The sequence below is a fragment of the Muscardinus avellanarius genome (assembly GCF_963383645.1).
Source record: "Muscardinus avellanarius genome assembly, chromosome: 21".
In the NCBI taxonomy this organism is placed as follows: domain Eukaryota; kingdom Metazoa; phylum Chordata; class Mammalia; order Rodentia; family Gliridae; genus Muscardinus; species Muscardinus avellanarius.
The window spans coordinates 10,208,218-10,235,844 of record NC_137807.1 but is presented as its reverse complement, the minus strand read 5'-3'; the positions used below and the strand labels follow the sequence as shown (position 1 = coordinate 10,235,844).

At 50.3% G+C, this 27,627-nt stretch overlaps 1 protein-coding gene across 2 annotated transcripts in view; it reads left to right on the top strand.

Moving 5' to 3' along the window:
- Nucleotides 1-27,423, top strand: part of MED13L (mediator complex subunit 13L) — a gene marked incomplete at both ends in the record, with an annotated part of 285,293 nt that extends 257,870 nt beyond the window's left edge. Inside the window, 14 exons of one of the 2 annotated variants that reach the window (XM_080717726.1) lie at nt 2,888-3,067; nt 3,502-3,725; nt 5,378-5,570; nt 6,605-7,007; nt 7,621-7,840; nt 9,112-9,300; nt 13,809-14,032; nt 14,204-14,346; nt 17,066-17,224; nt 18,453-18,629; nt 19,986-20,140; nt 22,742-22,903; nt 26,144-26,256; nt 27,291-27,423. In XM_080717726.1, coding sequence (XP_080573852.1) covers nt 2,888-3,067; nt 3,502-3,725; nt 5,378-5,570; nt 6,605-7,007; nt 7,621-7,840; nt 9,112-9,300; nt 13,809-14,032; nt 14,204-14,346; nt 17,066-17,224; nt 18,453-18,629; nt 19,986-20,140; nt 22,742-22,903; nt 26,144-26,256; nt 27,291-27,423 — 2,675 coding nt within the window. Of the gene's footprint in view, nt 1-2,887; nt 3,068-3,501; nt 3,726-5,377; nt 5,571-6,604; nt 7,008-7,620; nt 7,841-9,111; nt 9,301-13,808; nt 14,033-14,176; nt 14,347-17,065; nt 17,225-18,452; nt 18,630-19,985; nt 20,141-22,741; nt 22,904-26,143; nt 26,257-27,290 lie in introns of both variants that reach the window. The other variant, XM_080717725.1, reaches the window with a different exon arrangement.
- Nucleotides 27,424-27,627: the final 204 nt, after the last annotated feature.

Genomic DNA, 27,627 nt, shown 5'->3' with positions numbered 1-27,627 from the left:
TTCCCCCCCACCCCCCGGACCTGGAAATCTCTTACAGGGGAGGCTGGAAATAGCAGGATGCTGACAAGTGGCAGGGACTGCTGATCTTTCTAGAACACACTGTTTCGTGTGTTCAGGAGTGAAGTTTGTGCTCGCTTTTGCTTTTCTAAAATCTGTGGCTCTCGGCGTGCCATTTCCTGCTGCTGTAGAGCGTAGGAACACACAAGTACATGAAGCAGCAGCTCTGCGCTGCACGCTGCAGGGTGATTAGCATGGCTTCCTTCTCAGGCAGAGGACTGGGCACGGGTGTGGAGCAGTGGTGCCGGGCTCAGGCGGCCTCCGCCCCAGCAAGCCCTGGTCACAGGACCGCGGGCAGGGCCTGGCTTGCTAGGTCTCCCAGTTTTTCCAGAAGAAACCGGAAACCCATGTTCATATATGAAATTCCTGGGAGTAGTTTGTTCCACAGCTTTGGGGAAAAAAAAGCATTCTGTGTAGTCAGGCGTGGTGGCGCACACTTGAAATCCCAGTACTTGGGAGACTGAGACAGGAGGATCACAGGTTTGCAGCCAACCTCAACTACTTAGTGAGGCGCTCCACAACTTAGTGAGACCCTGTTTCAAAATAAAGAATAAAAAAAAAAAGAGGGCTGGGGGTGTGGCTTGGAGGTCGAATGCCCCTGGGTTCTATCCCCAGACCCGCAAAACAAGGAGGAGGGGGCTAGGGGTGTAGTTTGGACTTCAGGCTTACTAGCTATTTTCAGCAGACCTTTTTGAGAATCTAGTGAGCATTCTGCACCCTCCATCTCAAAAGAAGACACGCACGTGCACATGTGTGGTTTTGCATAGAGTCCCAGAGATTTCCAGATTCTAGGTTAAGAACCTTCCCAGGGTGACTCTAGGCTGAAGGAATATTTATTCTTAAACAACCCCTTACCTTCTTTTGTATACAGATGACTTTAATTCTTTTTTTGCTTTTTTAGAGTTTCCATATCCCTCTAGGTTCTCTCTGTTTATGCATTCTGTATTTTGTAAAACTATTTTACAATAAAAGCACACACACACACACACACACACACACACATATATATATATATATGTATGTATGTATGTATGTATGTATGTATGTATGTATGTATGTATATATAGTGGTGGTGGTACTAGGGTTCCTGGAAGCCCTCTACCTCTGGGCTACACTCCCAGACCTATTTTTTTTTTTACATTTTTTTTTTTTTTTTGGAAACAGGGTCTCCTAAGCCAGCACATGCAGCTGGCTTCGAACCTGCGTGATCCTCCTGTCTCTGCCTCCCAAGCGTGGGGATTACAAGCATGCGCCACCATGCCCGGCTCAATAAAAGCATATTTTAAGGATTTTTACCCCTCACCCCCACCCGGGCGTGGTGGTGCACGCTTCTAATCCCAGTACTTGGGAGGCCGAGAGAGAAGGAATGCAGTTTCACATCTCAGCTACTTGGTGAGGCCCTCTGCAATTTAGTGAGGCCCTGTTTCACAATAAAGAAGAAAAAATAGGGTTGGGGATGTAGCTTGGAGGTAGAATGCCCTTGGGTTCAATTTCTTTTTTCTTTCTTTGTAATCCCAGGGATGGAACCCCAGACCTTGTGCCTGGTGGGCAAGTGCTCTACCCCTGAGCTATCTGCCCAGCCCTAAAAAGAGTTTTTTTTGTTTGGGGGATGGTGGTACCGGGAATTGAACCCAGGGGTATTCTACCTCCAGTATATACCCCTGTCCTATTTTATTTTTTATTTGAAAACAGAGTCTCACTAAGATATAGAAGGACCTCACTTAAATTGCAGAGACTGGCTTTGAACTTGTGATCCTCCTGTTTCAGTTTTGCAAGTATTGGGATTATAGGTTTCATTACTATGCCTGGTACTGTGAGTTTTGTTTTTGTTTTTGTTTTTGTTTTGTTTTCGGTGCTGGAGACTGAACCCAGGACATTCTACCTCTGAGCTACACCTCAGCCCTAGTTTATTCTTTATTTTGAAAAAGGGTCTCACTACGTTGCAGAGGGACTCAAGTTGCTGAGGCTGGCTGCGAACCTGTAATCAATCTGTGTCAGCCTCCAAGTATTGGGATTACAAGTGTGTGCCATGACGCCTAGCTCCTGTGGTTTTTTTTGTTGTTTGTTTTTTGTTTTTTGCGGTCTTGGGATGGAGCTCAGGGGCATTTGACCTCTGAGCTGCACCCCCAGCTCTATTTTTATTCTTTATTTTGAAACAGGGTCTCACTAAGTTGCAGAGGGTCTCACTAAGTAGCTGAGGCTCTGCGAACAGCGATCCTCCGGTCTCAGCCTCCCGAATGCTGGGATTACAAGCGTGCGCCACCTCGCCTGGCTTCTATAAGTTTTTTAAAGTTTCTATTTAAGTTCTTTTTGTCCTACTCACTATAGAATCAAACATTGATATTTTTAAATAAATTAATATGGTAATTGAAAAATTTTTGAAGCTCTTTAACGAAAGTCCTAAAAACAGGTTTATATGAGTTTTAAAATCAGACCTAGCTGGGCATGGTGCCACATGCTTATAATCCCAGTGCTTGGGAGGCTGAGACAAGAGGATCGCACAGGTTCAAAGCCAGCCTCAGCTACTTAGTGAGGCTCTCAGCAACTTAGTGAGACCCTGTTTCCAAATAAAGTATAAAAAATAGGTCTGAGAGTGTAGCCTGGAGGTAGAAAAGCCCGTGGGTTCCACCCCCAGTAACCCCCCCACACACACACACACAAAGACCTATCCATTCTGTCCAACTCTTTTATATAGAATAGCCCTTTGCCCCTTTAATTTTTGTTAATTATCCAGTGTTCTTTTCCTCTAGTTTAGAAGAATAATGGCTTTTCTCTGACGCCTAGTGGAGTGTGCTAACCCTCTGCCCTCTGTTCTCCCCGCGTCTCCTAGTTCTGGACATCAGCACGCTCTCTTCCCAAGACGTGGTCCGCACGCTCTTGTCCCTGCAGCCCTTCCTCCAGGACGCCGTCCAGAAGAAGCGCGCGGGCAGGGCCTGGGAGAACATCCAGCACGTGCAGGGCCCGCTCACCTGGCAGCAGTTCCACAAGATGGCGGGGCGCGGGACCTACGGTAGGCCGGCCGGGCGCAGGCCTGGGCAGCTCTGCTCGCGAGCGGCCGGGCCCGTTCCCTTCTTACACTTAGGTTCTAAAGCTCTTCGTTTCCTGAGCTGCCTCTGGAGTCAGGGTTCTAGCCCCCAGTTCCCTCTGCGCTTTCTGCTGTGGACTTGCCACTAGTTCTGTCCCTCTGCATGAGGGCATGATGCTGACCTTGAAGGGAGTGCCGTAGTGCTGCTGGAAAGTTAACCTGCCATTACCAGCCCACCCTCTGCTCTCCCTGCAGCTTCTGAGGAAGATCTGACTCACTTAAGGCCGTCATCAAGGGCCACTGAGCGCAGTGTGTGCTGTTACCAGGCAGTGACACTCACCCAGAATGGAGCTCATGCAGCAGGGCATTCAGGACGTCCGGGGGGCTCGGCGCACCTTCTGAATGCAGTGTTGTTTCAGGTTCGGAAGAGTCTCCTGAGCCCTTGCCCATCCCTACTCTGCTGGTAGGCTACGACAAGGACTTCCTGACCATCTCGCCTTTCTCCTTGCCCTTCTGGGAGAGGCTGTTGCTGGACCCATACGGGGGCCACCGGGACGTTGCCTATATTGTGGTGTGTCCAGAAAATGAGGCCTTGCTCGAAGGAGCCAAAACTTTCTTCAGGGACTTGAGCGCTGTATATGAGGTAAGAAAATTATTGTGTGCATCCTTTTTCTGCTGTGAGCTCTCTAGTTGTTTCTGGTTATGGACTGAATTCGAAAGAACAAATCTCTTTGAAAATAGATTTCAAAGAAAATTTGCAAATAGAGGGTGAAGAAAAGGATTAAATTGGCAAGTTTTCTTTCGGGATGTGAATAGCTCTCCCCTCTTGGCTTCATATGCTCTTAGATTGGAAAACGCATCCCTCTCCCAGCAGCCTGCACACCTTAAAACCCTCTCTGCGGGTCTTCCCCACGTACGAGTTCAGAGTCTAAATATACTGCTTACCACCAGAAAATGGTGGCTGTGCAGGAGATGATGAGCTCCACAAAAAGAAAGCACGTCCGTGTTTTAAATTTATTTACTGGGTGGGGTGATTGGGTGTTTGAGGGCAATAAAAAACTTTTGGCTTGAAAATTTCTGAATCAAAAGATAAGTTTAATCGATCTTGCTTCTCTTGTATTTCATCTCAGTGCTAACATTTTGATAAAGATTAAAAATATAATATACAAACCAGGTAGATAATCTTTAATCTTTACTATATAAGTCCCTGTTATCTTTGGGAAATTAAACATGTGGCGCTCTCATTTCTTTTTCTGAAGCACATATATACTAACTTCTTTGTACCACATACTTCCAGTGTCTATATTTGGCAAGACTAAATGAAATTACTTGTTAATATGTTTAGGGCTGTGACAGGTCCATTAGGAGCATTACAACAGTATTATTAAAGTAAGACTCCAAGTTGAATTTCAAGTGTGTTTCCAGGTAGATCACCCACTGTCTGTGAATGAGTAAACCTGGAGTAGAAAGCTTAGGATGGGCTTTAGAGCCTTAAGATGCCAGCCTGCCAGGCCGTGGCGTCCTGAGCCCCACCAGCCCAGGATGGAGCCCCTGAGCAGCGCCTGGTCCTGCCAGTCACGGCCGCCCACCTCAGGCAGCCTCACTACGAGTTGTCAAGGGCACAGGGCCGTCGGGTCTTGGGGAAGGCGCAGTCGTTCCTCTCTCCTCACTGACCATGGGCCTGCTCGTGGGCGGTGACTTCCACTCTTCACAGCCTTGACTGCTCAACTCTGAGCGGTCGGGCCCTCTTGTGGTGAGCAGACGCCACCTTCTGTAGGTAGGTACCTGTTGTCCCACCGTGCTGTGAGCGCCCGAGTGTCCTCGTGGTCTTGAAACAACTGCCCGCTTGTAAACAGTGGTCAGCGCTGCTGCGGCTGCCGCGGCCTTCCATCATCTGGGCGTCCGCAAGAGCACACGGACGGCTCACGTGGTGTTGGTGCTGTCTCGGGGACGCGTGCGCGAGGGTGCCTGAGGCTTTGGTGGGCATGGGTCTCGTCAGCCTTACAGTCAGGACTCTGGTCGACTTGTCCAACAGCAGCCGTGAAGTGTTCCGCAGCCTCCACTTGCGAATGGGCTTGGTGAAGGAACTTTTCGTCGTCTTGAGAGGGCCTAGGCCGCTTTTTGGAGGGACAGCGGTTTCGGGTGGAATGTAATTACAGGCAGGAGCAGCGTGTAGTGGTGGTCGGGTGGCGTGGGCGACGTAGGCACGAGCCTGCGTGTTCGTGGTGAGCGCCCCGCGGCCGGCCCTGGTGGAGGAGCGGCCCGAGTGCTCACAACCGTCTCGCCCGCGCCCAGATGTGTAGGCTCGGGCAGCACAAGCCCATCTGCAAAGTGCTCCGCGACGGCATCATGCGCGTGGGGAAGACCACGGCCCAGAAGCTGAGCGACGAGCTTGTGAGCGAGTGGCTGGGCCAGCCCTGGAGCCGCGAGGAGAGCGACAATCAGGCCAGACTCAAGCTCTACGCGCAAGTGTGCCGCCATCACCTAGGTGAGCACGCTGCCGGTCTGGAGCGGTCCCGTCCGCCCGGCGCGGGTGCGGCTTTGTGGTTCTTTTGTCGCAAGAGAGGTTAGCGTTTCCGTTATTCAACCTAGTTAGGTCCCGTTTTTGTATTCTGTGTAGTTAAGTCCTGATTTTATGTGGATGCATACTCTTATTTTTATTTATTTTTATGGTGCTGGGGATTGAACCCAGGAGCAGTCCAACCTTGAGCTACACCCCCAGGCTGTCTTTTCTTTTCAAGTCCCAGGGCTTGAACCCCAGAGGGATCTACCTTAGAGCTACGTCTCATTCCTTTCTTTTTTTTTTTAAATTTTGAAACAGGGTTTTACTAGGTTGATAAGAGTCTCACTACTTGATGAGACTACCCTCAAATCTTCAGTCCTCCTGCCTCAGCCTCCTAAGTACAGGGGCGCACTACAACATCTGACCCCAGAACCGATTTTATTTTTAATTTGGAGACAGGGTCCCATTAAATTAATGAGAGCTTGCAGAGTTACTGAGGCTGGCCTTGAACCTGCGGTCCTCATGTCTCAGCCTCCTAAGCACCTGGGATTATAGGTGTGCACTACCGCACCCAACTGACGCACACTCTTAAAAACTTAAAATAGTTCCTTAAAATAAGTCTGTTTACGCCACATTTTGGTAATAACTGCTTCAGTTTAATCTGCATTTTTGAGAGGACCTTTGAAACTTGCAAAGCCATACACACCCAAGAGCATAATGCACCGTGACGGCTGTGCAAGGGATGGCTTCTTGTTTCTCAGTGAAAATGTCCTGAATATTCCAAGTGATTAATTTTTCTTTTCCAATCAGCCCATTCTGTAGAATTTGTAAGTTGTTTCGTACGTGCCTCTGTGTTTGCAAGGTGCATAAGCCTGTGCTCAGGAATGGAGATGTTCGCGGCGTCCTCAGGAGGGCTTTGCCTCTTGAGCACGGTTTGGGAAAGCGGCCACTCTGGTTTCTGACAGTCCGACTGATGCGGCTGACACCTGCAGCGCTGACCCTGCGTCTCTTCCTTCCAGCACCTTACTTAGCCACGCTGCAGCTCGACAGCAGCCTGTTGGTTCCACCTAAACACCAGGCCCCGCCAGCAGCAGCGCAGGGACCGGCTGCCCCCGGGAGCACGGGATCAGCAGCTGGCCCGGCCGGCGGCGGGTTTAACCCCACCTCCAGCGGCAGCTCCACCAACCCCGCAAGTAGCTCCGCATCCGGCTCCTCGGTGCCAGTGGCCTCCTCGTCTGCTCCCGCGCCGGGGCTCAGCCAGCTGAGCACTGCCTCCTCCTCAGGATTCAGCGGTAGTGTCGGCGGGCAGAACCCCAGCGCCGGGGGCAGCTCCACCGACAGGACGGCAGGAAACATCGGGTGCGCTGGAGACGCCGAGCCCGGCCAGAGCTCCTCCCAGTCCGCGCAGGACGCGCAGGAAAGGTAGCTGGCTCGGATCCCGCATGGCTTTGGCTCGGGCCCCCGTCCACCCCGGCTTCCTGAGTCTCCAGACCCAGTAGAGTGCTCTGCTCTTCTTCTTCTCTCGGATGAAAAGTGATAGCTGTCAATCTGGCTGCATTGAAAAATTGGAGACTTCTAATGTCTTATAACTGATAGACTTATTGTTTATTAATCCATTATTAACTTATTACAAGAGCTCTTTATCTAATATTACCACAGAAAAGAAAGCGAGGGTAAGGAGCCCTCCCATTTTGGAGGAATGTAATATTGAGTAGCCCTCCTCTGAAATGCTGGGAATGAGAAGTGTTTCAGGTTTCGGAGACTTGAATTTTGGAATATGTGCAGAGAGGCTTTACTGAGCACCCCTACTCCCCAAATCCAAAATGTTCCAGAGTCCCGAACTCTGAGCGTCGTGGTACACTCTGGAGTCGGGACGCTGGGTCCACGCTGCCGTCCGTCTGTCCTTCGTGCTGCGGGCCGGCTTTGCCTCCGTGTGGCCACTGGCGCCGTTCTGCGTGTGCTCGGCGCTGCTGTCCTGGGCAGTGTGCTGGGCAGTTGGTTGCTTTGCGTACCTCACTACTGACTCTCTCTCCAGTGTTACAGAAAGGGAGCGGATAGGGATCCCCACGGAGCCTGACTCCGCAGACAGCCACGCCTGCCCGCCCGCCGTCGTGATCTACATGGTGGACCCCTTCACCTACGCCGCGGAGGAAGACGCCACGTCCGGGAACCTCTGGCTCCTGAGCCTGATGCGCTGCTACACAGAAATGCTGGATAACTTACCCGAGCATATGAGGAATGCTTTCATTCTCCAGGTGACCATTTGCAGATTTATTATTTACATTGTCGTTGTTTTTACGGAAGTAAATACAGGTTTGTGGCTTGTTTAAAAAGTTAGAAATACACACAAAAAATAAAAAAATATTTCTCATCCTACGTTTCAGATTCAGCCATCATTACCACTTTGGTCTGTTTATAGCCTTTGTCTTCCTCGTTTGCAAAGTCAAGATCATACTTTTAATATAATTTTTAGGCTTTTTTTCTAGATACTCTTCATGAATATTTTTTCGTGTTACCTAAGATTTGCACCAGTAACTTTTTCGCGCTGTTGGAGGCGGGGCCCAGGGCCTTGTCGTGCTGGGCACGTGCTCTCAGCGGCATACCTGCGGCCTCTCGCGAGCTCTGTTCTTATCGATGGAGCACTTTCCATATTTAACTCTATAGACTCTTGGTATCTTCTTATATAAAAAGCCATAGTATACATGTATATGTATAATTTTTATACATTTCATGTTATTTTTAAAGTGGATTCTTAAATGCAGATACTGATAAATATTACCAAAATTTTTAAATAGTTATACACCTTCCTTTCAGCAGTGAATGAAGTTGCTTATTTCCAATGTACTTTTTTTTTTTAAGTTTGGTGACTTTTTAAAAATGTTTTATCTATAGGTGAAAAATGATGCCTTGAATGCCTTGCTTTATTTTACTGTCACTTTAATGAGAGCTGGCTTACAGAATTAAAGATTAAAATTAAGGTGGTCAGAATAGATTGTTGATAGTTTTTATTGCTTTGAAATCTGTGTCCTGCATGATTTGACAGTGACTACAAAGACGCCATGCACACTGTGTGTGTATATATTATACAAATGAGAAATTATTAAAATGCAAATTAAAATTTGGGGGGCATTACAATAATAAATTGAGAATTTATACCTAAAATGAGAATCAGTAATTACTCAGTGAACGTCTAACTGGACCAGCACAATGGCACCTCTTCTTACATTGCTGGCGTACTTTTGTAATAAAGAATTTTATGTCGTTCGAAGGATTTAGGATCATACTATGCTCGGCGTTACACATTTTATTTTATTTTTTGAAGATATAAGGAAGTTTATTAAAAAGATAGAAATACAGAAAAGAGTTACAGCCCCATGCCAGAATGGCCTGGGGGAGGGTGGTCCGAGCCCATCACCACCCCCTGGCGTTTTAAAGCGGAGGCTTGCTCCCGCAGCACTGACCCTGCCCTCCCTTTTCCGGCTGCCCGTGAGCGCATGATCTCAGGCTCTGCTCGTCCTCTGTCTAGATTGTGCCTTGCCAGTACATGCTGCAGACAATGAAGGACGAACAAGTTTTCTACATTCAATACTTGAAGTCCATGGCGTTTTCTGTGTACTGCCAGTGCAGGCGGCCTCTGCCTACGCAGATCCACATCAGATCGCTCACAGGATTCGGGCCTGCAGCCAGCATCGAGATGACCCTCAAAAACCCCGAGGTGAGGACGGGGTGGGGAAGAGACTTGCGGAAGAGGGCTCTCAGCATCACGGAGGCAACCAGACGGTGTCTTCCCCAGCCCAGAGCAGCTTGGTGTTCAGAGCCGGAAGTTTCTTTAATCCTTAAATTAAAACAGAGGCCATACTTGTCTGAACTTTTTTTTTTTTTTTTTTTTTTTTTGAGAAGAGAGGCAAGCAAGATCTTTTTTCTATATTGGCTCCAAGCCAACAATATACTTCGCACTTTTAGTTATTAAGGCTCAAATTTCTGAAATTTAATTTCTAGCTAATCTGTGTCTTAAATTACGAGCTCTGCCTCCCTCAGCTCGGATCTGTATTCTGAGCAAGCTTGGCCTGGATGTGTGCCTGCAGAGCCCCTGACTTTTCCATGCTCACCTTCCCTGGGAAACGGGGACGTCCTTGTTCCTTGTCTCAGTTGCTGCTGTATTGACATGAACCCTCTTTCCTTGCATCATTTTATCATCTGGGACCTGCTTTCCACAACGAGTGGACCTCAAAAAGGGATTTAAAATGCCAAATCAGAGCCGGGCGTGGGGGCGCACGCGTGTGATCCCAGCATTCGGGAGGCTGAGACCGGAGGATCGCCGTTTGCGCCCAGCCTCAGCTCTTAGCGAGGCCCTTTGCATCTCAGCGAGACCCTGTTTCAAAATAAAGAATAAAAAACAGCTCGGAGGTCAAATGCCCCTGGGTTTCATCCCCAGTACTGCAAAAAAAATAAATAAATAAAATAAATAATAAATAAGATGCCAAAACAAAAATGGCTCTTAGAGAGAGAGAGAGAGAGAGAGAGAGAGAGAGAGTGTGTGTGTGTGTGTGCGTGCGTGCGTGCGTGCGTGCGTGCGTGCGTTACTGGGGGCTGAGCCTGGGGTTGCTCTACCACTGAGTTCCATTCGCAGCTCTTCTCATTCTGAGGGGGTCTGACTACATTGCTGAGGCCTGGGCTTGCGATCCGCCTCCCCAGTGTCTGGAGGAGCTGGACTGTGCACACAGGCCGTGCTTCCCTGAAACCCGTCGTAAACAAAAGTTTTGCACTACCCTGTTATTCCTAAACATCTCATAAATATGTATATGGGACAATATTTAAAAATTGTAAAGCTTTCAAAAATAAATTGCTACGACTTTAGCCAACACCTCTGCACACTGGTATTCTTAAGAATACTGGCTACCTCAGATGTTAGTTGGTAAATCTTTTTGGAAACTGCAGGAAATGCTTTTCCTTTTCTAAGTGAAAGCTCGGGAGTGGGAGACGGCGCACGCAGTCAGTGCTGTGCTGAGCTGGCCTGGCTCGGCGGCCAGGCCCGAGGGAGCGCCGCGCTGCGGGGCCCTCCGCTGCCCTGCGAGCGCTGCTTCTGCTGCTGGCGCTCCGTTCAGTCTTTGAATTTGAAATGTTCACTTTGGGGAGCAATTCATCTCTTAGCTTTCTTCTAGAATTTAAAAACTTATCTCAGTTTCTTTGACTTTCCAAATTGTGCATCACTGCCTTTGTAAATGGAGAATCCCTCATTCAGTTCACTGCCTGCTCGTGTTATAACAGTTAAAAAGACTCCAATAGCTGGGCGTGCTGACACACACTCGCAATCCCAGTACTCGGGAGGCTGGGACAGGAAGATTGCAGGTTCGTGGCCAGCCTCAGCAACTTAGTGAGGCCCTGTGCAGCTTAGACCCTGTTTCAAAATAAAAAAATAAAATAGAGCTAGGGATGTAGCTCAGGGGTAGAATGCCGCCGGGTTCTTTCTCCAGTACTACAAAAAAAAAAAAAAAAAAAAGAAGGAAGGAAGGAAGGAAGGAAGGAAGGAAGGAAGGATTATAATATACTGGCAGAATGCTCTCAGGAGCTCATGAGATGAAGTGAAGCTCAGATTGAAATAAATAGCAAGAAGACTTTTTAAAAGTATGCCCCCCCCCCCCATTTTGCTTGGAACAGGAAGAGAGAAATTAGTCATTTTACTAAACACAAAAGAACCAATGTTAAAGCTGTGTGCTCGGGCTTATAAGCGTTCCCTGTGGGCAGGCAGTGGCTGGCCCTGGCCCTCTCTGCAGCTGGAGCGCGGCGCCCTCCTTGGGCTGCACGCAGCCAGGCCCTGCTCCCGGCTCCAGAGAATCCCGGCTCTCTGGGTACCACAGTCTCGGCAAGCACATGGCCACATGAGAAGGCAAGCGTTTAGTACTTACTTGCCTGTTTCTGAGGAAGCCTATTGCTGTGTCACTTTTGCTTGTCAGAATGGTGCGGTCCAGGGGATTCTGAATATTTGCAACACCAAGGGCTGGCAGGTGTTTGAGATGATGGCTGTACCAGTGTCCCTGGTCTGACCACTAGACACGGTGAACACACGCCATAACATCACCTGGGCATGTGGCGCGTGCCCGTAATCCCCGTGCTGGGGAGTCTGAGGCAAACGATTGCAGGTTCAAGGCCAGTGTTTGTGCGGGACATTGTCTTCAGTTCTCTAATCTGAGCTCGGAGGGGGTGATTTGTAGATCATACAGAGAGAGCGGATGAGTGATGGATTGGAGTACAGCTCTGAGCATCGCTGAACAACTCTTGACCTAAGGCTTGAACCTCTACAGATGAATGCACTGGGTTAGATAATTTTTTAAAATTTCTTTCAGCTTTAAATTTTTTTAACTATGCCTTAGGCTGCGTGCGTGCGCGCGCACACACACACACACACGCACGCACACACACACACACACGCACACACACACACACACACACACACAGTTCAGGGATCAGCAGCTATGGCGGTGGGTCAGATCCAGCCTTCCACCTACACTTACATGACCAACTGGGTAAAAATGATTTTTAAGTTTTTCTAAAATAATTTTTTATGTGTGTGGTACTCAGTATTGAACCCAAGGCCAGTGGTCTGTCACTAAGCCCCAGTCTATCTATCTATCTATCTATCTATCTATATAATTTATTTATTTTTTATTTATTTATTTTTTGGTGGTACTGGGGGTGGAACCCAGGGGCTTTCTACCTCCCGGCTATACTCCCAGACCTATTTTTTAGACTTTATTTGGAAACAGGGTCTCACTATGTTCCGAGAGCCTCGCTAAGTAGCTGAGGCTGGCTTCAAACCTGCGTGATCCTCCTGTCTCAGCCTCCCAAGCGCGGGGATTACAAGCGTGCGCCACCACGCCCGGCTTATTTTTATATTTTTGAAGAGCATATGTGCTAGAGACCCATAAAGTGGGTCTGTTTTGTTTGTTTGTTTGTTTGTTTGTTTGTTTTGTACTGTACTGGCGATTGAACCAAGGTTAACTAATTTTATTTATTTATTTATTTCTATTTAGAAACAGGATCTCACTAGGTTGCTAAGACACTATCTGGTTCTTTATAGGAGTTTTCTGAACCCTGTTGAAGTTTATTAAGTATTGAGATGTATATGGTAGATGATAAATTTGCCACAGTGTTTCTAAAATATTTGTCTTGGTTGTAACATCTAATGTTTAGGTTAAAAAATACCCTATTCACATGCATGCATAGCATTAAAATATACATGCTCTAAATTACTCACTCAAAAGCATGCTAGTTGATGAATTTTCAGTAAATAGTAATATTAATGAAGCTGAGTATGGCGGCATACACCTGTAATCCCAGAGCTTGGGAGGCTGAAACAGGAGGATCGCCGGTTTAAGACCAGTCTCAGCAACTTAGTGAGACCCCGTTTCAAAATGGGAAGGGCTGGGGCTGGGGCTCAGAGAGAGCACCTGTGGCTTCACTCCCCAGACCCCGTCCCGTCACTTCAGAAGCACCGGAGACAGCAGTGGCAGCTCAAGCCCTGACGGGCTCTTTCTGGCTGCTCTAAGGACATGCACCGCTGCGACTTCTGACAACACAGTACCCACTTGTACACACATGTTGAATTATTTAGTTCGTGCTCTTCTGTGTCCGGCTTCCTCTACCCCGTACTGGGATTTGTCTGTTTTGCTGCTGGAAGTTGTATTTTTCACTTCCTTGTTTAATATTCTGATCGGGTGACTATTTCCCAACTTATCATTTTTCTGTTGCTGAGTGCTGAGGTTAAATGGTGGTATTTTCTTACCTGTCTTCAGAACACACTTAGATGCATTTGCTGGGCCACGGTGGCTGTGTTGTCTGTTCAGCGGGGCGGTCCACACGGTGGGGGAGGCCGCTGCTCTCTGGCCTCCGTGCCTCTTGTGTCTTCTTACTGGACGCACCCTGGCGGGTGTGGCAGGTGTTTCCTGACTGTGGATTCAGTGTCCATTTTCTTGATGCCTAATAACACTGGGCCAGTTTACTTTCAAAAATAGTACTTTCTTTTCACCAGCGAGGCGCAGGCTGGCTGCATTTCCTGACGCATCCCCTCCAGTCACTTGCCAGCAGAGCCTCACTGCGTGGAGTGGCGGGTGTGTGGCCAACGCGTTGTCTAACTCCCCGCGGGCTCCCTCAGCACCATGCTGGGTTCTGTGGCACCTTGAGCTGCGCGCTTTGTGGTGACGCCGATCCTGATCTCTATTTCAGCGTCCCAGCCCAATCCAGCTTTACTCCCCTCCCTTTATCCTGGCGCCGGTCAAAGACAAGCAGACGGAGCCCGGAGAGACCATCGGTGAGGTGGGCCAGAAGTACAACGTGCTCTTCGTGGGCTACTGCCTGTCTCACGACCAGCGCTGGCTCCTGGCGTCCTGCACTGACCTCCACGGGGAGCTGCTGGAGACCTGCGTCGTGAACATCGCTTTACCCAGCAGGTGAGCCTTGGCGTGTGGAGCTGCCACGCGCTTGCTCCCAGAGGCACCTTCCTGACCTCCCCACGGCGCAGCGGGCACAGCGGGCCGTGCTCTTTGGAGCTGTGTGGTGTTTGTCTTACTCAGCCGCCACGTTGACTCACGGAGGCCCTTTCCCGTTTCTTCCCGTCTTAGGGCACGGAAGAGCAAAGTCTCTGCACGTAAGATCGGGCTGCAGAAGCTGTGGGAATGGTGCATAGGGATCGTCCAGATGACGTCTCTGCCCTGGAGGGTGGTGATTGGGCGGCTCGGGCGCCTCGGCCACGGGGAGCTCAAAGGTGAGGCGGCAGACTGTTTGTTAGTTCAGATGTGCAGGATAAACCAGAGGTGTTTTATCTTCTCTTTAGCAGCAGAATCATTTATGTCAACAAACATCAAACAGAAAAAGTGTTTAATTTTATGAAGCTAGCAGTCAGTAAATTTAAATTTCTACCGTTATTTTTATATATTGAAACAGCGAGAACAAGTCAGTTTTAAGACAAAAACTGTGTAGCAGAGATTGTAGAAGGCTCTGGAAGCCGTATATAAGAACTGCCCTCGGTTGCTTTGTATCTGGTGGTTGATGATGAGTTTTATGTTTCTGTATGTTGTTTTGTTGCGTAGGAGGAAGATAGCCCTGTTTCACCGGGACAAATAGTAGCAAACAAGCAGATTTTTAGGTGTTTATTTTCATTGCCAGTGCCTGGTGTTCTTCAGTATTTTTGAAGGCTGATTTTGTTGCTGTTGCTATTATGGTTGCTATATCCCCACTGCTTATATCCCTTACCATAAACAGCAGTCAGCCAAGAAGCACTCAAGTGACTGGGTGTGCTGTGCTGACCCGCAGCTTTCCTGCCCGCGGGAGCCCAGCGCGAGCACTGCCTCGCACAGCTACGCGTGTTACTGGAGTAACACGACGGGCCTGGAGTTATCTTTAAAACTATGACACACTTATAAAATGCTCAGTATGTGCCTGTGGGTGGGAGGGAGTGTTTTAAGGTCTACACAAGAGCAAAGCTTATGTCGCAAGTTAGCCTGGTGGTTTTCTGTGTGCAGAGTCAGCCAAGGTTCTTTGTCAAGGGCCAGAGAGGAAGCGTTCCCACTTTGCCAGCCAGATGGTCACTGTTCCAGCTGCTCATCCCTTCTGTTTTTAGACCAGCTACAGACAATATCTACACAAATGGGGTGACTGTGTTAATAAAACTTTATTTACGAAAACAGCTGGTGGACAAGACTTGGCCTGCGGGCCATAGTAGGTCAACCCCTGCAGTAGGGTGTGTAAACTATTTCTTTGCAGACAATTGATATCAAATGTTTGTGGGATCCCTGAAATAAAACCACTACTACTGTGAGAGCTTGCGCGGTGGCCAGTGCCTAAGTCTGCCCTGCTTCTGCAGTGAAATTAGGTCTGTATCTCAGCCAGGCACAGGGGTAATCCCAGCTCCCAGGAGGAGCATAAGTTCAGTGCCATTCTCAGCAGCTTAGAGACCCTTAGCTACTTGAGGAGAGACGCCTTTTTTCTTTCTTTCTTTCTTTTATAGTACTGGGGATGGAACCCGGGGCATTGCACCTCCGAGCTCCACCCCCAGCCCTCTTTTTTATTCTTTATTTTGAAACAGGGTCTTACTGAGTTGCAAAGGGCCTCACTGAGTAGCTGAGGCTGTCCACGAACCGCGATCCTCCGGTCTCTGCCTCCCGGATGCTGGGATGACCAGCCTGTGCCACCACGCCCGGCAGAGACGACTTTAAAATAAAAAACAAGAAGGGGTGTGGGTGTAGCTCAGAGGTAGAACCTTGAGCTCAAGCTCTAGTACCAATACATACATATTTTTAAGATCTATGTTTCATTTTCAGGATTTATATTAGTTTATATAAATACTGCATACTGTGAGTTAATTAAAGGTTTCCTAAGCACCTGCTGTACAAAGGTTTTCAGTCATATGTCATGCTGATGCTGTACACCAATAGGAAATGCAGCCCTTGTATTGTTTAAAGACTCACCCTGACGATGACTCTTGACGCGGTCACGGGGGTCAGTGCATCTGGGGAGTCGTCGTCTCTTCTCTGCCAGGCTTCCTGTCTTCCTCTCTAGCCTCCTTTTCAGCCAGTCTTATTTCTGAAGGCTCTGAGCTATTCTTAGCCCTGAGGGAAGGCTAGTGTATAATAGAAAAGGAAGAGGGGAATAAGAGTGGAGTCTTGGGCTGGTCAGTTGGTGTTTGGCAAATGCGTAGGTCCTCTCCTTCCTCCCGTGGTTGCGAGAAGGGGCACACTCTCTCGCACACTCTCTCACCTCCCGGAGGGGGGCGTGAGCGCGACTGGAGCCATCGAGAGGCAGCGCAGACCTGCTCTCAAAGAGCGGTGCCCAGGAGGTCTGCTCGCGGGCGCCCCGCTCGGGCCTGCCCCACGCACGTCAGCAGCCGTGCCTCCCCGCAGCGCCCAGATCCAGAGTCAGCTCTGTGAGCCTCTGTTCTTGATCTCCAGAGCTGATAAGCCCTCCCTTGGCCCTGGCCTTCCATTTGGCTTAAGATAGAGCGTGGAGAAGTCGCACGGCGTTCAGTTCCAGCTGCCCCGTGACTTCAGTTGGAACCTTGCACTTGCCACGGCCTGCGAGCCCTTTGGAGGTTCCAGGAAAGGGGCCCTTCCTGTCAGCTCTTGCTCGCCTCTCCTGGGAGTAACTGTCTCCCCGCCACGCCGTGGGAAGGAGGTCAGGCTCGAGCCCCGGCTCTGGCCTCGGCGTCAGGAGGCTGTCAGGTGCCTGATTCCCAGAGCCCGTGCGGGATCGCAATGGTCGTTCCAGCCTTCAGCCTGCAGAGCAGCAGGCCTTTGTCAGTGAGGTGGAATAGCAGTCAGGTAACATCGTCTTTGTAGTAAGGAAGGGCACGGACAGGGATGTGGAAGCTCAGATTCCATAGGGCCCAGTCGGGGAAATGCAGTTACCAAGCAAAACTGGCAAAAAGCTCAAACTTGCGTCAGTGTGAGTTTCTGAAGATGGTGTCTGGCCGTGTTATTTGACTTCAGATTGGAGTATCCTCCTTGGAGAGTGTTCACTACAGACAATCAGCAAACAGCTCAAGGACGTGTGCCAGATGTGTGGGATCTCTGCCGCAGACTCTCCTTCTATCCTCAGTGCCTGCCTGGTGGCCATGGAGCCCCAAGGGTCCTTTGTCGTGATGCCAGGTAAGTTCCTCTGTCAGCTCCATTGGTCAAGTCAGTCCGGACCCTTCAAACCCGAGTCCACGGTCACCTGCAGAATGTATATCCCTGTTATCAGTCAGTCTCTACAAAAGAAGATTATACTTGGAGCTCAGAAATGGAAAGTGTTTGCTCTTTTCAAGGAGAGTGGTTTGTGGCTTTACTGCCTTGTTGACCAGTTTGGGAGGGGAACGTTCTGGATGTGAGTGCGTGCTCTCGGGGTCCGGCTGACAGCTGTGGCTCGGCCCCAGTTCGTCTTGTGTGACGCGATCACCCTCCGAACACTACCAAAGTGGACGCCAGCATGATACGGAGCTGAGTCCTCTGGAAGAGACGCACTTGACCAGAGCTCCAGGCGGTCTCCAAAGGGCATCTAGACTTGCTCTGGTCAGCTGAGGGTGAGCGCTGAGAGAGGAGAGGGAGGAGCTGGTCTGTGTCCTCCGGACGTGGGGCCGCACAATCTGAGAAGGACCTGGCTGGTTTCTTTGGAGCCACAACCAAGCAGTTTTATACGCTTCTGTGATCGGTCCTTACCATCCAGATTGAGTATTGCTTTGGTCCAGAGGCCACCTGGTCCTCTCACGACCTGTGAGAAGTCATACATCCACCATGTGAGAGGGGCTGCTGGCCATCAGTCCAGGGAGAAACAGGCGCTGCATGCTGGCCTGCTCGCGAGGCCCTGGGGACGCTGTGGCCTGACCCCCCAGGCTTCGCCTCACCTGTACCCCGTCTGTATGGGTGTAGCCGTCGCCACCTTGGGGTGGCTCTGAGGACTGCAATAGAGGACGGATAGCGCTTAGCACAGCAGTCAGCTCATAGTGAGCTCTCCGTCACCGTTGTGACGGCGCTTTTGACTTGAATGGGCCATCTTGAGAGGCTTGCCATCATTTCAGAGGAGAGAACTTTGTAAATTGTGAGCGACCACAGGAGAAAAGGAGCGGGAGATTCCGTTTTAGAAATACTTCTTATGTAAGAAATTTAAAAATATTTGGGGGACTAGATCCAATTTTATCTTAACATCTTTAGTATAAAATGAGGCTTCATGCTCTGAATCAAGTTCGTTGGAGAGACATAAGCAGTTAGGCCAACTCTGAAAGTGTACCCGCCATGACACCTGCATTAGACTAACACCATTCCCATTCGGGCCCCCCGAGAACCTCACCCGGGGGTGTTCACTGCGGCTTGGGGATGGATACTCTTTTCTTTTTCTAAGATGCCGTCACCATGGGCTCCGTTTTTGGCCGGAGCACTGCGCTGAACATGCAGTCCTCTCAGCTGAACACCCCTCAGGACGCCTCCTGTACACACATCTTAGTATTCCCAACGTCGTCAACCATCCAGGTGGCTCCGGCCAACTATCCCAACGAAGATGGGTTCAGCCCCAACAACGGTGAGTGGGGCGCCCGGGTACGGGGTGGGGAGCCGGGACGCGGCCACCGGCTGCTGATGTGATTCTGTGTCGGAGAAAAGAGCACAGGAAACATGAGGAAGGGATCGGACTTTGGAGAATGTCTTGATTTTTCCTTTTTTATCCTTTTTTTCTTCTTCTTCTTTTTGGGTGGTACTGGGTTTCCTGGAAGCCCTTCTACCTCCGGGCTACACTCCCAGGCCTATTTATATTTTTATTTGGAAACAGGGTCTCTTAAGCCAGCGCGGCTGGCTTCAAACTTGCGCGATCCTCCTGTCTCCGCCTCCCAAGCGCGGGGATGACAAGCGTGCGCCACCACGCCCGGCTGTCTTCATTATTACTGAGACCAATTAATCACTTTCTTCTCCTGAGTGATTGACTTGCCTCTATTTTCCATTAAAGGCAGAAATAACTGCCTGATGGTATCCTGTACCTGGGTGCCATTCTTTTCATAAAAACTTGTTGATCTGATTTTAGATGTTTGGGGCACAGGGCAGTGCAGAGGTGGTACCTTCCTTCAGCTGGTTCTGAGGAAACCCGTTTACTACAGAACAACTCCTCGTCTTTCTTAATGGATTTCTTTTGGTTTGAATATGTTTGGTTTGAATATGGCATTTGTTAACAGATACTTATAAACTCCAAAACATTCAATATTGTGCATCTGTTTGTACTGTTTTTGTAGAGTTTCTGACAGCTGGCAGTGTTTGCTCTTGTTAAAGGGAGAGGGGGAAGACATCACATTTCATATGTGGCACGCTCACAATAAAATAAATACACGAGGAAATGAAAGGAGCGTAGCAAAAGTGATCCTGGTGACTTGGTTTTGGTAACAGTTTCCCTTGTGATACTTTACTTTCCAGATTTTCTGCTCTGAGTGCACCTAATTTTTACAGTGTGGGAGAGTTTCATAATGAAAACATTGCACTTTGGTCTGCGTTTGGAGCGGGCCTCCTCCGGTTTCAGGACAGGTTCACACCTGCTCACACACTTTCATGCCGCTCCAGTATCTTAGATGCATAGATGGAGTCTGCCGTGCTCTTGATGGTGCCAACTTAACTTTGCCTAACGATTCATTTGTTTCTTTAGCTGGTGCCATCTTTTCATGTGCCTTTGGGGGCTACAGAGTGTGGGGTTTGAGTTGATGTTCTTCATTTAAACTTGAGAATAGCGGATTATAAACGAGCAGCTGTCAAGACCTTGCGTGCAGGAGACTCTGTTCGTGGAACTGTACTGAGTCAGCAGCATGTGTCTGCAGCAGTCCTAGGCTCGGAACACAAGCTGTGGGTGAGGTCGGGGTGCAGGCTCCCTTTTGAATCTCTGTTTTTCTCTCCTCTCTAGATGACATGTTTGTTGACCTTCCGTTCCCAGATGATATGGACAACGACATTGGCATATTAATCACGGGGAACCTCCACCCCTCCCCCAGCTCCTCCCCCGTGCCCTCCCCAGGCTCTCCTGGGATTGGTGTGGGCTCTCACTTTCAGCACAGTCGGGTAAGAGCCGGAGCGGGCTGGCTGAGAGGCCCTGCCGAGAGCAGGCCCTAGACGTGCGGCTTGCGCCCGCCTCGGCAACGGCCCAGCTCGGGTAGAGGAGCAAGTGTGGGCGGCGGCTCCTGTCCCTTTGGCATCGAAGGCAGGAGTTTGAAAGAAATGTGTTGTTTCTGATGTGTAATTTTTATCAGAGGAACACTTCAGCTGTGGGTCAAGAGGTGTGTGCGAGTGTGTGCACGTGTGTGTGTGTGTGTGTGTTTGTTGGAGATCAAAAACGGGGCCTTGGTGTAGAAAACACACTCACTGAGCGCGGCTCTGGCCTTGATGTGAGCGTTTCATGCAGTTTTTGTTTTTCTTCCTCAGCAAAAATTAGTGGGGTTTTTTTGTTTTTTGTTTGTTTTTTTTGGCGGGTCTGGGGATGGAACCCAGGGGCATTCAACCTCCGAGCTACACCCCTGCCCTGTTTTTATTCTTTTATTTTGAAACTGGGTCTCACTGAGTTGCGGAGGGCCTCACTAAGTAGCTGAGGCTGTCCGCGAACTCTGATCCTCCGGTCTCAGCCTCCCGAAAGCTGGGATGACAAGCGTGCGCCACCACGCCCGGCTAGTTTTTTTTGTTGTTGTTGCTACATCCAGTTTTTTTTTTTCTTTTTTCCAAACTAGTGGCTTTTAGGAGGCTAGTTCAGTTTGCAGGCATGATGACCGCTAGTCAGGAAACACGTGGCCCGTGGTTGCTCTTCTGCAAGGGGCGTCCCTGTGCAAAGACCTTCGGTCACGCAGCTCTCATCCTGTCTGTAACCGGCCTGCGGAGCGGAAAGAGCCATCTAGAGGCGCATTTGATAGAGACATCCAGGTTAATGCCACAGTATGAGGGAAAAAAACCAAGCTCTCAGCTGCTTCATGATTAACTGCCCCAGAGATCTTGGAGGTAGATTAACAAGATTTAGACATGAAAAGGCTGGCCGTTGCTCACGTTAGCTCTCACTTGTGGGTGATTCATGCCCGCCATTGTACGTGCTTTTCACTTTTAATGCTGTGGGATTAAGAGGTTAAATCACAAAAAATGCTACGTCTCGTATCTAGACCCGGCAAGTGTAAGCAGCCCCACGCACATTCATCGCTTTAGGTGCAATGACGGACTTAAGCACTCAGGCTTCCGCCAGCTAGAGCTTTTCATGCCGCTGTCGAGTCACCGAAGGGAGACCAAGAGGATGAGGCGGCAGAGCCTAGCTTAGCCGCAGAGCAGGCCACCGCCGGGGGTGCCTCAGACACCTCCTGTTGCTGCCTGCCCCCTTCTGGGGGGAGAGACTGCTGGATGTCCTTACTGCCTTTCGTTACTGCCAGTGAATGACAGTTTACTTGTTCACTGGAGATTGCAGTGATAGGAACCAAACACATGTTATGCTGGAGAGGTTTATTTATTTATTTATGTATTTATTTATTTTAATTTTATTTTTTGGTGGTACTGGGGGTGGAACCCAGAGGCTTTCTACCTCCAGGCTATACTCCCAGACCTATTTTATATATTTTTTTAAATTTGGGAACAGGGTCTCACTGAGTTGCTGAGAGCCTCACTCAGTAGCTGAGGCTGGCTTCGAACCTGTCTTAGCCTCTCAATCGTGGGGATGACAGGCGTGCGCCACCACGCCCGGCTCTGCTGGAGAGTTTTAGATTGGGGATTCCGGAGCCCTGCACGGAGGAGGGCGGCCCCATGGTGCCCCGGCCTTGCGCCCCAGTGAGCAGCCGGGCCTGCCCTCCCGCCGCACTCACCCGTCACAGGCAGGCCACCTGGTACTAGAAATGCAATATTAGTTTTGTTAGAAACCGAGGTGCGCTGCCTTTCTGCCTTTGTTAGCGCCTCAAACCCAAAGCCTTCCCGTAAACGCTGGGTCACGAGGCCCTGCTGGGAAGGCAGCAGGTGACCGCCGAGGGACCCCTAGCTTTCCCCCCTCCTAAGCCACCAGGCGCTCTCTGACATCCAACGGAGACACTGCCGCGGGAAGGCACGTGTTCTGGGTGGCGGTGCGTTTATGTTTTTTCCACCCACTCAGGATGAGTACAGTGGATGTTGTAGATAGGAATTATTTTTTACCTCAGAACAAACAGATTTTTCACTGTTGCGTGCATTGAAGCCACATTTTCATTTCTTGAAACCCCGGAGCACCGAAGATGAGGAAGATGGCAGTCGCAGAAGGCAGAGCAGGGCTCTGGCGGGCCTCTTGGTCAGGGTGCCGAGCAGGCTTCCCACCAGCGCGCCCCCTGCTGGCGACCCTGACCGGCCTGCCTGTCCTGGCCGAGGCTGGCCGAGGTGCAGTCAGGCTGCCCTGCTTTGGTGGCTGCTGGTAAAAGAGCGTGGAGGGGCCTTGAGCTGTCAGAGCCAGAGGCCGTGCTCCCGTCTAGTGCGCGGCTGAACCACGCCATGGAGCGGATTCTAGACTGTAGCCAAGAGCCCAGGGCCCGCGACCCTAAGCCGCGTGGCACTCTGCTGCGCCGCAGAGGATTCTCCAGCCCTGAGGTGCTGGGAGGCTTAATCGCCGGTGCGCAGAGGGGACTGAGGAAGGAGGGCTTCCTGGGTGGGCTCACTGCTTTGAACCTTGCTTTTCAGAGCCAGGGTGAGCGTCTTCTCTCTCGAGAGGCCCCGGAGGAGCTCAAGCAGCAGCCCCTGGCCCTGGGGTATTTCGTGTCAACTGCCAAAGCTGAGAACCTCCCCCAGTGGTTTTGGTCATCGTGTCCTCAGGCTCAGAACCAGTGCCCCCTCTTCCTCAAGGTGGGTCTCACATCGTATCTGACGTTTGCAAGGGGGAAGCGATTTCTGCTTCGCTTTGGTTGGTTAGAAATCTCTGTAGCCACAGTCGTTTTTTTTATTATTATTCTGTTTCTCTCATGTCACTTGTACTCTGAGGGTATTTTGATAGAGTTGTAGATGGAGCAGAGAATTCAGGAAAGGGGCCCCAAGCCATGTCACAAGGAAACGAATCCACATCAGCCCGAGTAGGAGACTCGAAGGATGGCTTAATGTAGGAGGGACATGTGACTCCGTAGACCGTCCCCGGGTCTGTTGCTTTGCAGTCAGTGAGGGTAGGCCTGTGTGGAAGGTACTCACAGCTAGCCGTCCACTTCCCTGCCGTGGGCACTCAGCATTCGTCATTGAGAAGGTTAAGAGTTGGCTGGGAAAAAATCCCAGTTATACTTGTTCCTTCCTTTCCTTTCCTTTTTTGGGGGGAGGGGGTGGTACTCGGAATAGAATTCAGGGGCCTTCTGCCTCCAGGCTATAGCCTCGACCTATTTTATATTTTATTTGGAAACCGGGTCTCACTAAGTAGCTGAGGCTGGCTTCAAACCTGCGTGATCCTCCTGTCTCAGCACCCCAAGCACTGGGATTACAAGCGTGCGCCACCACGCCCGGCTTAGTCTTTATTTTGAAACAAGGTCTCACGAAGTTGCCAAAGGCCTCACAAAGGAGCTGAGGCTGGCCGCCGGCTGAGCTCCTCCTGTCTCCACCTCCCCAAGTACTTCTTGGAACCTTCGGATTCAGATTTTAAGGGTTAAAAACAAAAGATTCTCTACTTGTAGGTTGTATGAAAATAATGAATGCAGTCAGCTTCTTGCCCAGAGACCAGCAGAGAAACCAAGGTGTGAGAGCACCCTGTGCTGGTAGGGTCACTGGAGAGGGCGTGGGCCAGGGACCCCGGGGACAGCCAGGGGCCTGCGCTCCCCAGGCAGGCAGCCGGCAGTCCTGCCACCAGACACCTGTTCCCAGGACCCCGGCAAACCTTGAAAATGATATATGTAAAAGGCCTAAATGCCCGTCGGCCCGGGAGTGCTGGAACCAGCCGCGGCGCTCCCTGGAGCGGGCACTTGTTACCCTTCACAAACCACACTCCGTCTGAAGCCTCCCAGCCAACAGTGGAAACTTAAACCAACCACAGGACGAAGTAGCTTGCTTTCCCTAATGATTGTAACATAAGTCAAAAAAGTAGTACAGGAATCCGTAGTTTTTACTTTGAATTAGAATTACTAGTATGAATCTAGGTTTTTCCTCTTGAAAAGCATGCACGTTTAAGCCCTTGCCTATGAAGAGCGTCGGCACCGTGGCAGCGAGCAGCAGAAGCGCCTCCGTGTCCGGGACAGGCTTCTGCAGTCCCACCGTCCTTCAGGAGAGCCTGGCTACCTGGGGAAGGGGTGGCTGCAGCTGTCCAAGGTGGCCCGAGCCACTCGTCACGCCTGAGTCTCCCAGGTCACTCCAGCGGCCTCGGGAGCCAGCGCGGGGTAACCGTAGAGCGTGGGGCGGCCCTGCCACTGAAGAGAAGGACAGCCGCAGTCAAGAAGCCAGTGCTTGGGTGCGTGGTTGTGTCCAAAGCAACTTAGACATAGACCAGACACCCCTGGAAGCTGCTCGAGCATCCGCTTGTTCACCTGCAAGGCGAAAAGAAAGGGAGAAGATCGAGTGTTTATTTACTGCCTGCACGTACCAGGTTTTAGTCATGTCAGAAGGCAACTGCCAAAACCAGAGGACGGCGGTCTGTGGCGCCCTCGGCGACGGATGGTGCGCTGGCGCCACGGGACCCGGGGCCGCTCCTGGCACTCACAGGGATGGGCTGCGGCAGGTGCCTTTGGCTGCAGTCAGATTAGGAGGGCACAGCCCCACGGTGTAAGTGTGTCTGCTCACCCCAGTGCCAGAAACGGACTCAGCTGAGCCCTCTGGGTCCCGCCGTTGACTTCTGAGAAGAGCTCCATATGACAGGAACGTGTTCAATGCAGCGTACAAGAGCCGGGTGTGGTGGCGCGCACTTGTAATCCCAGACAGGAGGATATCGGTTCACGGCCAGCCAGCCTCAGCTACTTAGGCCCTCCGCAACTTAGTGAGACCCTGTTTCAAAGTAAAGAATAAAAAATGAGCCAGGCATGGTGGTGCACGCTTGTAATCCCAGCGTTCGGGAGGCTGAGACAGGAGGATCTGGATTTGCGGCCAGCCTCAGCTACTTAGGCCCTTTGCAACTCAGTGAGACCCTGTTTTAAAATAAACAATAAAAACAGGGTTAGTGGTGTAGCTCGGAGGTAGCCCCTGGGTTCCATCCCCAGTCCCACCAAAAAAAAAAAAAGAAGAAGAAAAAAGAAAAAGGAAATAGGGCTGGGGGTGTAACTTGGAGGTAGAAAGCCCCTGGGTTCTATTCACAGTACTACCAAAAAAAAAAAAAAAAAAAAAAAAACGCACACAGCTGAGTTCCTGCCTGTGACCTCTGCATCTAAGTCTTTGAGAGGCATATCACATAATCACGTGTAATGAGGTTGGCTTATGGTTTTCAAATTTTTTAGGTGATAAATGAACATTGTACATGGATTACTAGTTGCTATTAAGGAATCATTCGCTTTTATTGTATTGCGTATTGTTCTTAAAGGTCCTTATCTGTTAGCAGTACCTCCTGAGTTATTTACAGACGACGATACAGTATTTGTGTTTTGTTTTAAATATTTCATGGGTACGCTGGGTGTGGTGGCGCACGCGTGTTATCCCAGCACTCGGGAGGAGGAAACCAGAGGATCACGGTTCGCGGACAGCCTCAGCTATGTAGCGAGGCCCTTCGCAACTCAACGAGACCCTCTTTCAAAAAGTAAAAAGACTAAAAAATAGGGCTGGGAGTGTAGCTCGAAGGTAGAATGCCCCTGGGTTCTGTCCCTGGTATTGCAGAAAAATAAATAATTCACGGGTAAATTTTCCAGTTCGTGACAAGTAGTGGCAGTCGCCGCAGCTTGGTGATTGGGGCCCATGGGCTCTGACTGTACTGTTTCCATTAAAGAGACACCATGTGCCAGGCTCCAAAAGAAACAGAGGCCCTAAAAGCTTGTTTCAGGCCTAAGATAGGGAGTTACAGGGGTAGGGCTCACCCAGCAGCTTAAAATCCACAAACAGAAACCCCGGCTTCTAAGGGCTGAGGCGCGGCCACTCTGGCAGCGCGACCCCCCTCTGTGCGTGGAGCCGAGGCTGACGCCCTTGTTCCTTCTCCAGGCTTCTCTGCATCACCACATCTCCGTAGCACAGACGGACGAACTCCTCCCTGCCAGGAATTCTCAGCGGGTTCCACACCCTCTGGACTCCAAGACCACCTCTGATGTTTTAAGGTAGAGTCTGGCCAGGCTGTGTGACGGGCTGGTTCGATGCGATGTCCAAGGAGTTTCAGTGTACGGTGACGCCCACGGAGAAGACTCCGCGCTCCTGTCGGGCTGTCTGAGCTGGCGAGGCCGCGTCCTGGGCCGGGGGCGGGGAGGGGCAGCACCAGGCGCTCCGTTCACTTGGACGGTTCCCCAGCAGCCCCAGGGGTTGCTTGCCATCATGGCGATGTCAGATTAGAAGGCTGGGCTACTTGGGAAACACTTCTCTAGCTTTTCTGAAACAGATTATATAAGTAAAACTGACTAGAACAGTAATTTCACAGTTAAAAAATGCATCCCAGAAGCATGAATTTTTTCCCCCACCGTTTTTAGCAGGCAGTAGAAATTCTTGAGAAAGCATGTGAGCTGTTTCTTAATGTTTATAACTTTGAAGTGATTTGGAAACCTTAGTTAAGCAGAAAGTTGATTGAATTTGGCTGCCAGGGCTTCTGGTGGAAAACAGTCTAATAATACAATGTGAGTATCTTATCTAAAATTTTTCTGGTGGCTACATTAAAATAAAAATAAATTAGGTTAATTTTTGGTGAAGTTAATTTTAATAGTATACATATCCAAAATACTATTATTTCAACATATAATCAGTATAAAATATTCTTAAGATATCTTGTGCTTTTCAAAGCACTCTGTCAGCCAGGTGTGGTGGCACACGCTTGGGAGGCACAGGTTCGAAGCCAGCCTCAGCTACTTAGTGAGGCTCTCAGCAACTTAGTGAGACCCTGTTTCCAAATAAAGTATAAAATAGGTCTGGGAGTATACCCGGAGGTAGAAAAGCCCCTGGGTTCCACCCCAGTAACCACCCCCCCCCCAAAAAAAAAAACAAGCACTGCTGTCTAGGCGCGTACTTTATGCTTAGGATGGCCTGCTTCAGACCTGCCTCGGGCTGCCTGGCAGGGCTCCTGGTGGTGAGCAGGTGCAGGAGGACAGGGCCGCAGATCCGGGCCAGCCTCGTGCTGTGCGGTGCCGACCTGTGCCTTCCCCCGCAGGTTTGTCCTGGAGCAGTACAACGCTCTGTCTTGGCTCACGTGCAGCCCGGCCACCCAGGACCGCACCTCCTGCCTCCCCGTCCACTTCGTGGTGCTCACTCAGCTGTACAACGCCATCATGAACACACTTTAGTGGGAAGCACTTGCCCTGGCTGCCCCTCCTGCAGCCGTGGGCGGAGTCTGCGCTCCGCAGACCCCGCCCCTTCTCTTCAGAACACTCCCGCAGCTGTGCCGTCTCCTAGGCGCCTGTGGGTCCTGCAGTGTCCGTTCTGCAGTGGCTCCTGACCCGGCTCTCGTGGACCCGGACACCTCAGCAGTGACCCGCGCCCGCAAGCGG